Source organism: Agelaius phoeniceus, chromosome Z, assembly GCF_051311805.1.
Source record: "Agelaius phoeniceus isolate bAgePho1 chromosome Z, bAgePho1.hap1, whole genome shotgun sequence".
NCBI classification, from domain to species: domain Eukaryota; kingdom Metazoa; phylum Chordata; class Aves; order Passeriformes; family Icteridae; genus Agelaius; species Agelaius phoeniceus.
Genome location: NC_135303.1, coordinates 55,981,840 through 55,999,171, shown reverse-complemented (window position 1 = coordinate 55,999,171; position 17,332 = coordinate 55,981,840). Strand labels below are relative to the sequence as shown.

Sequence of the window (17,332 nt, the reverse complement as noted above, 5' to 3'; positions counted from 1 at the left end):
AATCTTCCCTAATTGCCTTTTCCCAAGGCTGGCCTCTCCTCCCTGCAATTGTGCACATAGGATAGTACTCACATTTTATAAAAGGTGTCAGTATTGTATTACAAATATTTACAAATTAAAAATGTGCTTGTGCAAAACAAGAGTTTGAATGTTAGTTAAGTGTTGAGGTTTTCCCCACCAAGTCACTTTATTTCTTTACTCTATCACCAATAATTACTTGACCTGCTAGCCATCATGAGGTTTTGGTAGTCAGAAAAAAATCCAGGTAACATCAGGTTCAGTCCACAGCATTACACAGACATCATAGATGCATTGTTCATGTTTTTGAACATGAATTTACCGAGGTATTTCAGTGAAAGAACCTTCTGATGTGAGCTTGTTGCCCAAGTATGTTTGCAGAATTACTGAAAGATTGTTAAAAGTTCAAAGGAAGGTTTTTCTCAGCTTGCTGTTAAAGAGAGCCCTGAAAGAGCTGTTTATGACAGCTAGAAAGCCACTGAGGTAGGGACATACATGCTATGTTTTTGTGCCTTGTGTGAAACTAGTTTAGGGAACTATATGGACATCCTGCCCTGAGTTTCTTGCCCTGAGCCTTTCATGTAATGATAGTAGCTTGATAGCATGCCCTGGATTCCTACAGAAAAGATACAGCAAGTCTTTGGGGAGTGATTTTCCCTCTGTGCTGACTTGGAGAACTATATAAAAATTTGCTTTGTATAGTTGAAGTCTGTGATGAGGTGTAAAACTGTGAAATGGATTGTGCATGTCACAATGGAGTATCTGTTCTCTTAAGGCACTTAGAAGCAGGCCTGGCTGCCTGTCCCGGTGAGTGTCACTGAAATGCCAGGGAGAGAACTGTCTGTATTTCATCCTCTGATACCTATTCCTTATCTAGAAAGCAAACAGAAAGGACTTAAGTGGGCTAAAAGTGCATGACTTAGGCAAAACAGAGAATGCATGTCAGTTAACTTTGTGATGAACTTCTGCCTATTGTTGCAACAAATGTTGGTAAATTTTAGTGGTTTTGTACCTAAATAAATAGGTATTTACTTATTTTCCAGTGAAAAGACTTTTTGTTTTCTGTAAGGCACTATTTTGAGTTGTTGTTGTGAGTTTCCAGCTACAAAAATGTAATTATATACCTCAGGTATTTAAGATTTTAAAAATCTTCATGAGCAATCTCAAAGGAATACTTGGAATGCACTCCTTGTAAATTGGCTCATTTTCTTGTAAGAGCTGATATGAGAGTGGTTGTAATGTGGAAAGTAAATTAATCTGTGGACAAGCATTGTATATAGGAATTTATTACTCTAAACATTTAAGACCTATGAGGTGATTTAGACTTACTCTTGTTATTTAAAATCACAGCAGAAATATATCACTATCTTTTGATATTTTTGGTTGTTTCTATCAGTTTATAAAAGCTGTCTAGAAATACTTTCATTTGAGTTCTCTGAATTTGAGTTCTTATCTGAAAAATACAGCCACTGGTCCTTGACAGCAAATCCTGAAGCAAGCAGATGCCATTCTGGCCTGATGCCATTGTGTGGAGATACAATCAACCTTTAGCTGTACTATTGTAATAAAGGCAGCTGGACTTTAAATAGATTTAGAATCAGTGCATTTCAGAAATGGCTGTGAGATGATTTTCTTTTTTTTTTTTTCTTTTTAGAGTGCAAGAAGTGGATAAACTACAATTTCAATATTGTAATCTTATTCAAAATTATTTTTAGCACCGGGAGACTGAATATTCTCCTTCTGGAGTCATCATATGTCAGAATTGTTCAAGGCTTTGTAAAACTTTTGCCCAATAGGTGAACATGGAGACACAGCTAGACCCCATGAAAGATGATTTGCCTTTAATGGCAAACACTAGTTACATGCTTTTAAAGCACTATGTATTGGACTTGGATGTGGATTTTAAAAGTAAAGTTATTGAAGGCAGCATAGTTTTGTTCTTTGAGACTGGGAGCCAGTACAGGAAAACCATCAGTGCTGGCAAAGAATGCTGCCAGTCACAGTTTGATGAAACCTGTGAAATGAGGGCATCTGAACCCTGCCACATTCCTATGATAAATGTTAGTACCTGTTCATCTAAAACGGAATGTAATGATTTTGCTGTCAGTGGTAAGGAAGAGGAAGCTACTTCTGATGAAAATAGTAACCATAGCAACAATGAACAGGCTTCTGGGATTTCTAGTTCAAAGGACTGCTGTGACATAGAGGATCATGGAAACAAGGATTTTCTGCTGGTATTGGACTGCTGTGATTTATCTGTGCTAAAGGTTGAAGAGGTAGATGTTGCTGCTGTGTCAGGCATTGAAAAATTTACAAGGTCTGCCGAGCTAGCTGGTGTTTCAAAGGAGCTGGAAAATCTCAGGAATCGGATTGTACATGAACTTGTGACTTTACCTGCAGATCGCTGGAAGGAACAGCTATACTATTTTACTCACTGTAGCCAGGCACCTGGCTGTGGGGAGCTTCTGTTTACTACTGGCACCTGGAGCTTGGAGATAAGGAAATCAGGAATTCAGTCTCCAGCGGACTTTCCTCATGCAATAAGAATATGGTACAAAACCAAGCCAGAGGGAAGATCTGTTACATGGACTACAGACCAGAGTGGCAGGTATGTAACTTTGCTGAAAGCTTTGTATGCAATAAATTTAAATAGGTGCAAGAATGGAGAATCATATAATTGCTGAGCAACTGTGAAGATGATGAATACACTGTTCCACAGTTTTCATTTAATCCTTGATTTGAATTCTTTTGCCATTCTGTAGAAGAATAGACAATTCTCTGCTTGTGAAACCCTAATGGACTTGAAGATCACAGGCCTGTCTTAGTGATTGTGTTTGGTCTTTCTGGGTGGGAGTAAATAACTTGTGTGTACTTCAATAATTGTGTGCTGGGAATGGGGAATTATCATTTGGGGAAAGTAAAGGTATGAGTGACAGGTTACTTTGTGCTCTTTTTCCTTCCTGGCTTACACAGCATAAAGTTCAATATACGTAACATTTAATAGAATTACTTCACAATTAGTCCTTTATCAATAATGTAATCAGCTTAGAAATACAGTCTTTTCGTGTTTAGTCTCTCATAATCAGCTTTCAAAATCTTCTTCATCTATAATGTTAAGAAACATTGATGACCAGAAATGAACTGCAAACTGAAAGAAGAATTGGCAATTATATCTAATGTTAGTGAAAAGGACATGGTATTGTACTGAAATCTTCAATATAAGCCTTTTATAGAAGGGAAACTACAATCCACTCTTGACTTCTGAAACTGTAATTGTTTTATTGGAATGTGGAAAGGTGGACTTTCATGGCTGTTATTTCTTTCTGATGTCTAAAAAGCAAGAACAAAGTTGGAAGATAAGGAACAAATGTGATCTAATTGAATACTTGCTTTCCTTTCCCAGTCAGAAGAAAAATGGTTATCTTTTATTTCATTTATATTAATATAAATTAAGTCTTTTCACTAGCATCTATGTTGATGAGGAAAATGAGACCTTTTGATTGTATTTGTTGTGGTTAGGGAATTCTGCTACTAATCTGTAACCACCATCAAGTCCAGAAATGCCTCAGTCGTGTTCATTATTTATTTCCCTTCCTTTCCTCACTCCCTGAGGAGTTGTTTTTAGTATGAGTTTAGGAAATTTAGCTTGAAATAGTACCCTTATATCTGAAAATTCTGAATTTTGACTGCATGTGAGGGTAGAGCAATTGCCCATGATCACATGTCTATGTCCACCTGCCCGACTAACTAATGTTGGCAGGACTCAGCTGGTATAGGACTCCTCTTCTCTGTGGTTTGAGCATTTGAATGTTTCTTTTAAGCATCTGAATCATGAACAGTTTTGACTCTTTATAAGTCTTTCACTGCAAAGCATTATTTTTACTTGAGTGATATTTCATGGCAGTTGTACACTAATGAATAGAATTTTATGGATCAGTAATGGAGGAGAAAAAGCAGGCTTGACATGAATCCAGCAGTTTGATGGTATAAAATAGTACAAATTGATTTATTATCAGGCCTACATTAGTCCAAAACTAATGCCTGTCAGAAAATAAGTTTTCATAGCATAATCATTACAATCTTTCTTGGTATCTTTTTAAAATCAAATTCTATATGTGATGAGCCCATAAAGATAGTGGTAAATCTCATATTGCCATATGAGGATTCTTCAAATTGTTCCAAATTATGTATCTGGTGCTTTTTATTTCAAATGTCAAATCCTTTGCCAAAAGAGATTATACTGTGGTTCCAACCCTGAAGAAAAGTAAATAGCAAAGTACACACATTGTGTAACCACTTCCAACGTTTCCTGTACTTTAATACTATTACAATGTTTTGAAATTTAGCCTATGCACAATTTTATCAAGAGCTCCATTTTATTTGTTTTAAAGAATGATGTATTATAATACACAAACAACACCAGCTGAAACAAAGCTTTGTGGGATGAGCTTAGGCAAGATCAGATATGTGTGTACAAACATGTTATCACAGCAGGACACATTTCTGTTTTTAGTAGAGGAACTGAACATGCAGAATTTCAGTATTTCCCTGTCCAAGCTTTTGTGACCAAACAAAAAAGCAATGACAGAGCTGACTTGTGCAAATGGAAAGAGGAAAGGAGGTAAAGTATAAAGGACAGTATAAAGGACATATGTATCACCAGGACACCTACCAAAATACACTTGATGAAAGGGACACTTTTGACCTCTCTAAACTTGCATGCTAGTTCCTTACATCACTGGTGTGATGACACAGGTGTGTATGTACAGCTGGGTCATAAGGCAAATTAGGGAGCTAATCTATTTGAAATTGAGTACAGCAGGGAAGAGAATAGAAGGGAGTAAGATGTGTTTGAAAAATACTACTGAGGTTAGTTTGGAAGGTAAAGTTATTTACTACAAATTATAAAATGTGTCATGAAAATGGATGTTTAGTTTTTCAGTGGTGTGAGTTAGCATTGTTCTGTGCTATTGGAAGCTGGAAATGCAGGAAGAAAAGTATTTGGTTTTCTTCATAGGCAAGGTTTGATAGAATAAGATAGTCCATAACCCTGGTAGGTCACAGACCAAACTCTAAGAGGCTCTCCTCAACTGTGGAGAATCTCTACCGTTACTTTGTTTAATTTTGTTCCTACTAATGTTAATATGGGAATATAAATATTTGACAAATTAATGAAGTATTTTGAAGTTTGTTGGATTATTCATATGATATGCAATGAATTCTATAGACTGACAAATGATATTAATAGACTGAAAATTAAAACAAACAAACAAAATAAACCACAAAAGGACAAACAAACAAAAACCCAAAAAAATCAAATCAAAACCAAACAAAAAAAGTAGGCAAACCCTGAGTACAAAATAAATGGACTTGATATTCCTGAAATGTGGAAGGAAACAAACCAATATTTGTGAAAAATATAAATTCTGTCCTCTGAATTAGTTGTCCTAACTAAAAGGAAGACAATGAGGAATATGAGTATTATTGACTGGTGTTTTTTTCAACAGTAAAATGTAAACAAGAATACCTGCTCTGGTGGAATCTGATGACAGTCACTGGAACCTTGCAGATATGTAAATTGATAAGGCAGAGTAAAAAGTTTCTTGTGATTTAGATGTCAGAAAGTCCTGCTGCTCTGACAATGGAATTGAGAGTAAGGAACAGCTGTAAACAGCAGTGCTTTTATAGGGATTGGCCTTGTAGTTGGAGGGTGCCCCCTCACATCCTTAAATGGAGATAGCCTTTGCAGAAATAGGGAATGTAATTTTTCAAATATAGGAAAGGGATAGAGTTTCTGAGGTGGGCTTTTCCCTTCATAAAGCCTCAGACATTAGGCAAAGCAGTTTGACATGGGTGAGCCTTAGAATATGTTTCAAATGTTTGATGGCAGGCATCTCAAGGTCTGCAGATTTCTGCTCAATGAAACAGATTAGCCACTGAACATTCATTATTAGTTTGAAGATCGTGTTAATACGTTATTATAGTATAGTGGTTAGGCTTATATGGGAGACAGATATCTGCCAAGAGCTGGTTTGAGCTGATTTTGTTGAGTTGTAAAGATATGTGGACTACTGGTGAGTTACAATTGCATGAATCAAATTTTCATCAGAGAGATTACTGAACAACAGACAGTGTCTAGTCTTCTCTTGGGGCAAACCCAGACATTACCACAACTACTACTTGATTTCTCCAGTAGCCTGGATGGCTGTTCACTTGGGAAAATTTACCCATTTTTCTCATGGTCTTCCTTTTAGTTCGGACAACTGATTCAGAGGAGATAATTTAAATTTTTTACAAATATTTGTTTCTTGCCTTCTACATTTCCAGGAATATCAAATCCATTTATTTTGTACTCAGGGTTTGCCTATTTTTTTGGTTGTTTATTTTTTTTTTTGTTTACATGTCATAAAGTTGTCCAGAGGAGTGACTACAGATGTCACTCCTGTGTTTTATGAATCTTTTGTGGGTGTTTGTTCTTCCAGTGTGACAAATAACTAGATAAATATTCTGAGTTCTCTGCTTATCTGTATTTTGCTGCATGCAATTTCCTTACTCTTGAAACCTATCTTGGCAAAGATTATGCTTGGCATAAATATTACATAAGTAGATGATTTGAGTATTACAAAACCATTAAAAGTTAAAGACTGGGGTGGAAGGAATAGGTAGTAGAAAGAGGAAAGGAACTGTGAAGTTTCTTGCTAGGAGCGGTAGAGATAAATGATTAAAAAAGGGCAAGTACAGGTATCAATCGACAAGAGCGGTCTAAACCTAATTATTTGTCTTTGCTATTCTATCCTGTGCTTAGATTAGCTGGTTTTTTTTTCAGGATCAAATGAAGAAATTGATTGATACCAGGATAAGAATTATATTTCTGGTCCTCTTATGTGCTGAAATTGTGCTGCCTGACCCCAAACAAAGACAGTTGTCAGCTGTAGTGGATATCCTAAAGTAACATTGCACAATTACCAATTCTATAAAAAGAAATTACCACGGTAAAAGAAGTATAACAAATATCTAATTAAAGGCTTACATAATTGCTTTTCTGATAGTTTCCTTTAATATTTAGAACCTGTCTATTTCATTACTATTTTTTAGCAGACTGACATAATTGGGTATATTTAGGAAAATAATGAAGTTAATAAATATACCTGGTCAAAAATAGTATTAAAATGGGTGAGGAGTGGAAAGAAGTCCTACTTCTGAAGAACAGATTATGTATGTGACCAGTCTTTCTCCACTTACCTAACTCACTTTCTACTTGGGCTTTTATGGTAGAGACTTGTGACCATCCTGTGTGTGTATATTTTAGAATTAAAATGTCTTGTGGCAAAAAAAAGCTACTGGACTAGGAGGCTTAGAACTAAGCCTGTAGGAGCAGCTTGAGTGCTAGCACTAAGCATATCTGTTCGCTGAGTTTCATTTTCTCCATCCGCAAAATGGTATTGACATCTGTAAAATACCTTATGGTCTGCAGGTAAAGGTGCTCTCTGAGAGCAGGTGACATAAATGTTCTTGGTAGCATCTATTATCTGTAATGTTTATATGTATTTGACACAGCATTATAACATTTAGTTTAGCACTGTTCTGCCAGCCAGTTTTCTCTGTCATTGTGGTATTTCCCTGTACAGAATATGAAGATTCCCTACACTGCTCCTAAGAGGGGATTGTACCAATGGCACCTGGCAAAACTGTGCATGGCAAATCATTAGGAAAATGTGTGTGGCAGTAGTCACTAATCCCACCTTTCCTTTTTCCTTTCCATGCCTTCTCAGCACGAATGTGTTTTAGGGTAAATAGTCCAGTAGCTCTTGACTAACATTACTAGGGGGAAGCAGGTCTTCCTAGAAGGTGAAAAAACAGGTTCTTCTTTTTTCCTGTGAACTCACTGTCATGCAGTCTTTATTTTTACGGGAGAAAAGCCAATTATTCTATGTATATCAGATAGGTTACAGATACAGTTTTAGGAGTTTAATTCTAACTAAGTAAATTAAAAATCCGTGCAGATTAGTGGTCTATTACATTTAGCTGTACATTATGTTTTACTGTTTAAGAAATAACCACTTGGCTTTCTCTCCACTGCAGTTACCTGAAGTTCACTTGATGTCTAGGTCCTACTCTGTTCACTCTGGTACATGATGGGGGAAGTTAGACCATTTTCTTTTCCTACTTGTGTGCATTAACAATGAGGCCTAATTAAACTGCAGCTTTCGTCTCTCATTTACTGGAGGATCAACTGGCCTGCATTAGTTAAGCCACACTAATTTAGTTTGCCAAGACAGCTCTGGATCCAATAGCAGAGATAGCAATGACAAGAGGGCGAAAATATCTTTGGAGTATATTTAATCTGTGACTCAGTATTTCCAAGTTCTTCCTCTCTGTATAGTTTGAAGCTGGCTTTGGAGAAGGAATAATTTGAAAGGAAAAGCAGTTTGGAGGGGAGTAAATAAAATCTTAAGCTTTTAGCCATTGCAAAATCAGTTTTGCTCTAACAATTTGTCTCCTACTTTCTGAAGTGCTTTGATAATTTTTCAACTCAAATAATGAAAGATACTGATCAGAATATTTTTAGCTTCAAGAGTTCACAAAATAATGTATTTTGCTCCCATAATATTTAGCTTTAAATATCGTAGGTTTTAAAAAGTTCAGTGTAGTGATGATTTCAGGACTTTCTTTTACTGGAGAAACCTATTGATTGTGGATTTTTTATATAATTTATAATTTAAAAATAGCCTTTTTCTTAAGATAAGTGGCGTTGTTATGCACATAATAAAAATTTAGATAATACTGCAAAACGGAATAAAATAAATAAACCAAGAATCATTAAGTCCATCCACCAGCAATAGCAAGTTAGAAGGAGCTAATGAAAAGCCTTGTTACCTTCCCAGCTGCAGCTAAATGGTTGATAAGAAATTTACTGTCATGAAATATTGCAGCTGAAATTGGAAAGGGGGTAGTAGACTGAGAGGTTCGGCTGGGGAGAGGTTTAGAGTAACTACAAAAAGAGCAGTACTACAAGGAAGATTTCTATGTAAGCAGCAAGAAGAAGGCTGAAGCTAACAGTGTATAAATTAATTCTTTTTATATGCCCTGTGGCTGGAATTCCCAAAGACAAGTGAGCTAGGATGCATTACCTTTAAGATTAAATGTAAAAATGCCAGGATTTATTGAGGCTTGGAGTAAGGAAGACTCAAAACTAGATCTTCTACTGATTTTGCATGAGCCTCCAGGTTGCTGATGCAGGAGACTGGATTCATGATGGTGAAAGCACTACTGGAATGATAGCAGGGAGGTGTCACAGGTGTTGGTGAAGCCCTGCAATGGCATTGTCAGAAGATACTCAGAAGCCTTCTTTGACCTTATGGGTTCAACTGGAAGCTATTGTATGAAGCTGGGGGACTCATGCAAAAACAGGAGAGGGAAAAGACTGGAGTTAGTCTTTTCTAATCTGAAGGTATTGTAGTAATCTTGCTTTTCTTGTCTTCAATTACTTAGATTGTATTTTGATTAGTTCATGTCATACAGGTTTGGGACCTGCAGAACTGAAGTTAAAGAAAGAAACTACCTCAGTACGACAGCACCTTTGATTTTTTTATGTAGAACTTAATTCAGTCTTTCTTATTGTAATTCCAATGTCAATCTCTTTTCCTTCCATCTAGGCCATGTGTTTACACAATGGGATCGCCAATAAACAACAGAGCCCTCTTTCCATGCCAAGAACCACCAATTGCCTTGTCAACATGGCAAGCCTCAGTTCGAACAGCTGCAGGCTTTGTTGTGTTAATGAGTGGGGAAAACTCAGCAGAACCCGTCCAGCTTCGAGAAGGTGAAATACATTTTTCAAGTCAAATTATTTTCCATACTTTTATAATTAAAAACCAAGCTTAGTAAATAAGTCATTTGTGAAAGAACGAAGTTCGTAGCCTTAAAAACATTTCCATGTCTCTCTATAATCTCCATGTCATTCTGTGGAAAAGTTACCTGCTCAAGGCCTCAGGATAACTTCATAAGTATTTGAAGTATCTATATTTCTGCATTTCACTGTGTTGCTTTTTTCTCCCTCTGTATTTCCAAACCTAGATTTAATTTTTCATAAATTGGCTTTATTTTAATCACAGTATACTTGAGTTTTGTAGATGCAAACCCTATCAGGCTCTCAACAACTTCAGGCCTTGTTAGATACCTATCTTGTTTTAGTTCTCCAGTCTGAGTGTAGTTCAGCATGTGATTAGAAGCAGCCATTGTGCCATATGTGTTGCCTGGAATACATGGAATATCTGAAGAATATCTGGTCAGTGCCCTGAAAATCTGGTCTCTGTGGGTGTTTTTGGCATTGATAAAACATACCTTTTTCAACAGTAAGCAAACAAGGATTTCTTCTGTGTTTGTTATACTTTATTATCTAAATGTCTTTCTGCACAGAGAAGGAAGTTTTTAAGGCTTGTGTAAGTTCTACATAAAATGAAATGGATCTTGTTCTTACGAGTTTTGATATAATCTGTCAAACTGGGTCAGTATTTTCTAGTGTGAGTAGTTCTGATGAGATATAGCATGTAAGAAAGGTTAGAATTAAACTTTTCTGGGAATAAATGTCTTGTTCCCCTTTAAATAGGCAGGTTTATTCTTGAGCAGAAAAAGAAAGTCTCTTGATTTGAGAATCATCAGTTAATCCATTTTCATGGAATTGTCTGGTTATATTTGGCCATATATGGGACCTCTTTCAAGGTCTGTCTCTGCTGCTGAAATATGGAAAACTGCTATGATGAGCTGCTCAGTTCTCTTGGAGAATAATACTTTCCTGTCTCAGCATAAAGAAAGCAAGGACCCTCTTGACTTCAGACTAGGATAGCTTTTCCATTAGTGTTTAACTAGTTTAATGAGAGACCCTAATTTTCTTGCTTACATACAGCTGGAAATGAAAAACCAGCAAGCTGTTTGGAATTGTAAAAATTTACAAAACCAATACAGAGGCAAAAAGGGAAAGGAGTAATATTCTGAGGAATGTTTTAAAGTCCAAGTAAACCCAAGATTTTAGTGCTAATCTGAGGCCTTGGATAAATTCTTAATGAATCCAGGAATAAAAATTAATGAGTTTAATTAATAGCACCTCTAAGATTTAAAAAGTTTAAAAATGTTCTGTTGTTTTAAATAACCTGTCCACATAGATGTTGTTGTTTGGCAATTCTGGAAGGTATATGAAATGTATCCATCTTAAAATTTTGTCTTTACACACCAGAAAGCCTTCCAGGGTAGCTTCAATTTAAATAAGTTTGCCAAGTTTTTTATATACAGTATGCTATTACTAGTGCTGCGTATTTATAATATCATATGTAACTGGACAATTATTAAAATCTATTTTTAAAAAATGCAATTTATTGGAATGAGTTAGCATTTTGGTAAGCAGTTGTGAATAAATTTATTTTGAATAGAATTACAAATTAGCTGAATTTTTTTTTTCCTTTAAAAGTCGTATTTAAAACCAGTGGACAGGCAGACAGTAAGAGAACACCAATCTAAGTTGATCCCTTCAAGCTTTTAGAGATCTGCATCCTGCTTCACGGACACACATCTCTACATGTACGGATCCAGTGATCCAGTGCATAGCTGGGCTAGATGTACTCTTATATGCAGATTCCTCATTTACCACTTGTATTTGTAGGTTTTGGCAAGAGTCTGTTTCCTCCCATATGTGCCATTTTTGCATTCTGCCTCCTACAAAACTGTGGTTGATCCTGTCATTTGAAATAGAGGGAGCCCAGGTTTGTTTGAAAATAGTGATAGATACTTACGCAAATAACTATTTGAGTATGACCAAAAGTACTTAAAATACCTTGCATTCTTTATGGAGTACTTAGAGAAGTTGATCAGAAAAATGCAATTATTAATACCCTTTGGGAGAAAGCTTAATGGGGAGCACTACATGTGTGTGTAATGTGAGCCATTTAAACATCAGATTTATTTTTCTACATTTGTTAGTTTTACTTTCCTTCAGCATGTTACTATAATACATAGAAGATGCAAATACATTTAGTCACAAGCACCTTTCTATTTGTTGAATTCATATTCAAGAAGCAGATATTCAGCCATTAAATGTGAAACAGACTGGCTTGCTTTTTGTGTGGTTACTCTACTACTGTGTAATCCTTGATCTTGTTTTGATACCTGCACTGTGAGTGAGGAGTACACTGGTAAAAACCAGAGTGCTAGAAGAACCACTGCTCCTGCAATGTAGTTAGCAGCAGCAACCTTTGCTGCTAACTGCACTACTGTTTCCTTTGCTTGTGCTCCTCACTGTCCACAAGGCGAAACAAAAGAGTGCAGTACTTGTGTTGGTTGATCTACAGGATGTATCAGGGTCTGCAGCATGGTAGTTGAGAGCTTGTCATGTGCTACTCATCCCTCTGACCCAGTGCTGAACTAATGCTCTGGCATGAATGTGAGGGAGCTCTATGGGGAGTTCTGGTTTTCAGATGAGATCAAAAAATCCCTACAAGTCACAAAGAGTTTCTGAAAGCTGGAGCTTTCAGAAACTAGTCCTGGTGCTCCAGCCATAGAGTAGTTTTTACATAACTACTTATTTAGCTGCATGTTTATATATTAGCACTAGCTAATATATAAATTAGTATATCTGTTGCTGTTGGGCTATTTCTCCTTTTCTGTAGAGGTAGTCGAACTTTGTGGGTTTTAGTAAATAGTAAACATCAGCTCTATTTTGTGGTGTTTGTGTAACTGCAAACTATTTGACAAAAAATATACTGGTAAGTAAAAATGTTCATAATGTCCTTGCATCTGGCATTAACAGATATATCTTTGGCATTTTTTCAGTTATAATGAACTCTATAAGACTCAAACAATTCTAGCGATCTCAAAGATAGCTGAATGCATTAAAAATTCTAGGAAGTAATTACATCATTCTTCATTATTATTTCAAGTAGGAGAAATAAACGATCTTTAAATTGTTCTTTTGCACAATTATAAATAGATTAAAATTCCCGCTCTTGTTAAATATTTGCATGGAAAGTTTTTCACTTTTAACTCATAGAATAGGTGATTGTTGCTGCACGATTAGTGCAGTTATGACATAATAGATTTGCTTTTCAAAACTGAAAAAAAAATTTCAGAATCACAGGTAGGGAAAATAACAAAATGTTTTGAATATATTATAATTGCCTAAAAGAATTATGTGCAAGAATCAAGTTGTTTTAAAATTACATTACAAGTACAAGGACTGGGGTGATCTACTTTTATTTTTCCCATGGACTAATCCCAGCTCAACCTTTTGTTTTTCCCAATGTGTTCTCACTTAGTCTGAAGATGTTTTTATGGTACAAAATGCCATGTTTGGTAAAGAAAACCACGTTTCAGCTGCACTGTTTTCTGTTATCCTAGAGATGGAGCTGTCTCCAAGGCTGACACTGAAAAGCACAATGCAGCCAGAGGATGGGGAGAGCAGCAAAAAGGAGTTGAGTGAGCTTACGATCCCAATCTATGTGCTGGGATAGTTCATAGGATACAGATGAAGGAAAAACAAAACAAAGTCCACTGATGTGAAAACAGTGTAAGGAAGGAAGTGAAGTTATGGGAGAGTTCAGGCTGGGAGACAATCTTATCAGTAGTGAGAGAAGACACAAGGTTACTTGAGTTAGTTGAGCTGTCTTTGAGACAATGCTTCATGGCTCTCTCCAGAGGGAACTTCTGCCAGCAAAAAGACCTTTTCAGTCACTGATCAGCAAATGCACTGTTTTCCAACCTGAAGGATTCTATGGGAGAACTCACTTGTCATGCCCATGCATGTGATTTCAGTCAACAACTGTAGGATAAATATGTAGGTATTCTACATAGTTCTTGACATCAAAAAGCACTGCAGGAAGTGGACTGAGCCCGGGGTAGATATGCAGAGACATTATAAAACTTGGATCTTGCTCTAGGAGGATCCATAGATCCACAGGATTTCTAAAATCTTGCAAAGTAAAACGGGCTTTGGTACCTTCACTCTTTTTGCATTAGGTCAGCTCTAAATATTCTTCTCCTTGCTAATTTGTATAGATTTCTGAATGCAGTACATGCTGTTTTTCTCTCTGGACTGCTAATCTGATTGCCTTGCCTTTTAGACATTTTGTTCAAGCTGTTTGTGGAGTATTTTTTAGGGAAAAAAACCATCTTGCTTGCTCTAGCCTGTCTTACTAAACTTGTTCCTCACTGTAACACTCTCTGATCTCTACCTAGCACAGGCCAACACCCTTTCCTTTTAGACAATCTCACGGTTGTGAGAGCCTTCTCCTTTATACCTCGTGCCATTTGGAACACTTTTCTATAACTGCTTTTTGACTTCCATTCTTTTTTCAGAACATAGTTGAAAACACATGACAGTTTTTCGATTACAACTTTCTCCAATCTTATTTAATTCTTAAGTTTTTACAATTAACATAACTACATGGAGCTTTTAGTAATGCTTTATAGCATTTAGATGTAACACTAAGTGCAGAACCACTGAACCTTGTCCTGTATGTATGTAAGTTAATGGCAAAGTTGTTACTAACTACAATCTGTGTAGGCTTGGGCCTTTAGTACAGTGTCTATCAATGACACTCTGTACATCAGGAATTTGGTATTCTGAAATAATATGTTGTTGCTGCCGTGGATGACCTTTTTCTCTCAAGGTGGAATTTGCTTGTCTTGGCTTATTTGTAACTTTGTTAAGTTAATAATAATAATAAAAAAACAAAAGGCGGAGTGCAATTTGGCAAAGTTATCCTCCTTATTCTTAATGTGTTTGGAGCAAATAAGTCCATTCTGCTTACATACTAACAGGAGCTTATGAAAATTACAGGAGTAATTTATGTTCACCTGACAATACTGACAAAAGGTTTTTGATGGATGTTGCCTAAAGTGGAATGGGGTGAAGGAGTATAAGTGGTTTCTAGTGCATATAAGAGGCAAAGACTTTATCTGCCTCCCAGAAGACTTTACAAATGGTATTGCTTTGTCATACTAAATAGGAGGTGGTAAACTTGTCGAGGCTAAAGATTTTTTTCTTTGTCCTTCCTTTGGACAGCCTGACCTTCTTAGGTCATTAAGGTAGGAAATCAAGTGATGCTTTGTAGCAGTTGTCTATTTCCTTTCCTCTGTGCCTTGTGGTTTCCACTTAGTTGTGGTTTTTTTTCTTTTTTTTCCCTTTTGGTAGTGTATCATAGTCCTAGTCAGAGTACTTTTGCAAAAGAACAAGTACTAAGGTTCTCTCAAAATAACTGAAGTTTGTATGTTTTCACGTTGCCCTAGCTACAGTTATTTGCACATGAATCATCAGATTGTAACTCATGCTAGGCTCACTTCAAGATAATGAATCTGCTAGTATGGTGTAGTAACTGTATTATGACCATACATTAATGCATGGATGTGATTCTTAAGCTATATCCTTTTTAAAGGGACAAACAGAAAGTCTAAGCAACATTTGTATTAAAGAAAAGTATGCTGTTCTAAAACATCCACCTTATAAAAATGTGTTGGTACATACAATAATCCTATGCCATACTCCTTGTCTCCCCACATTCTGTTACCATAATGATAGAACTTAGCATATTTTTACCTTCTAATAGATTCTTGTCTTGTTTTAGCACCCTCATGGGGTAACATGACCAAGTTGCTGACTTAGGTAACATCTCATCTGTGTCTCAGCTTTGATTTCTTACTGCCTGGTTGATATATTACGTACCTCAAATAGCCAGGTCCAATTCACAAACATTAGTGTTATTTGTTAGAACTTGCCTATCAGTTTGGTACTGCTCAGAACACAAAGGAAAGGTTTTGGGTTGTGTGAAATAATAACACAGACAAGACAAAATCATAAGACAGTAGATACAAGGCTGAAAGACTTAAATTTTAATATTTTGTATTTAAAGGTGTTACTAGATTTCATGTCTGATGTAATTCTTGGGTAGTGACAGTACAATCATGTTAAGTTGCATTAATAACATCCCACCTATGGATGATTTATTTACAGGCAAAGACATCAGCAGAAAGAGCAAAGTTGTAGGTGTAAGTAGACAGAACACAGAATCCATGGTGGTTACATACAACTGTTCTTATGTTTCTCAATGCAATTATTTTTACTTCCTCCACAAAAATACCAGGATGTAAGGTGGGAGGTTTGGCCCAAAATGTCAAGTACATGAAAATGTCAAGTACCCAACATGTGCTGTAAGACTCATGAGTCTGTACAAATGTTCTTTTGTTTACAGGTATCTTGAGCTGGTACTATTATGTGTCTATGCCAATGCCAGCATCCACCTTCACTATTGCTGTGGGGTGCTGGCAGGAAGTTAAACAGCAGTCCTTCAAACAAAAAGCTGCTATTGGAACAAACACTGAATTTGCCTTGCCATCATCACAAACTGATTTAAGGTCGGTGTTTATAATATTATTGAAAATTTAGATATATGGGTAGCATTTCCATTTATTCTGTGGAATGTGAAAACGAGTCATATTGGCAGAGGAATCAAAGTAGAACTTGTTTAATCTGAACAGAAAAATCTTGACAGGAAAATAATTCCAAAGGCATTATTTCATGGGAGTGGTTCTTTTTATGTGTTGCTACTTAGTGAGCAACAGGGTTTGTAAATTCCACTGTCTGCTAGATTTGTATCCTGTATACTTAACACTCTGCTGCAGCAATGCCAGGTGCTGTCTTGTTTCTTAAAATACTTGACTCAGTCCATTCTGGATAGCTAATGACTCCTACTATAATATTGACTACTTTTTTGTTCTGCTCCAGTCTCATTGCCCAGTTAGAGCTGGCCTGTGCAATGGTTTGCCTGGGATGACATGTAATGACCAGATACATGAAAGATCTAGTACAGTGGTCCCATAAAATAGAGTTAGACCAATGATTCTTAGCTGATTTTGACCAAACTAGTAGAAATGTAATTATTTTGGACACATCTGTTCCTTCTCCCAGTCTTGTTAAAACTCATTAAGTTTGAATTATGAACGAGTGGTAGATGAGCAGAACAATATATGCCTGAAAATAAGATTTGAAGATAGAGAAGTTTCTGGAAAAATATCATTTGCTTTCACATGTATTCACCTTAGTTAGCAGAAGTCTCAGATATGGGACTTGATTTCCTCATATATTACTCTCAGCTTTTCAGATTCTTATCATAGCACCACAGAACAACCCAGGTTGTAATGGACCTTGAAAGTTCATCTGGTCCATTCTTTTATGGGAAGGAGCTTAGATAAAGATATCTAACACCCATTTACCCTTGTCTTGGCCATGTGGCTCCTTGTGAAGAGATCGACTCTATGCCCTTTGTAGATG

At 36.4% G+C, this 17,332-nt stretch overlaps 1 protein-coding gene across 11 annotated transcripts in view; it reads left to right on the top strand.

The window, feature by feature from the left end:
• AOPEP (aminopeptidase O (putative)) overlaps positions 1-17,332 on the top strand; it is a 184,998-nt gene that overhangs the window by 6,305 nt on the left and 161,361 nt on the right. For all 11 annotated transcript variants that reach the window (XR_013179820.1, XR_013179819.1, XR_013179818.1 and 8 more), the window contains 3 exons: positions 1,673-2,626; positions 9,675-9,841; positions 16,254-16,416. Coding sequence is in view for 5 of the 11 variants with exons in the window: in XM_054652037.2 (XP_054508012.2) it covers positions 1,821-2,626; positions 9,675-9,841; positions 16,254-16,416 (1,136 nt within the window). In the remaining 6 variants the exon portion in view is untranslated. The remainder of the gene's footprint in view (positions 1-1,672; positions 2,627-9,674; positions 9,842-16,253; positions 16,417-17,332) is intronic.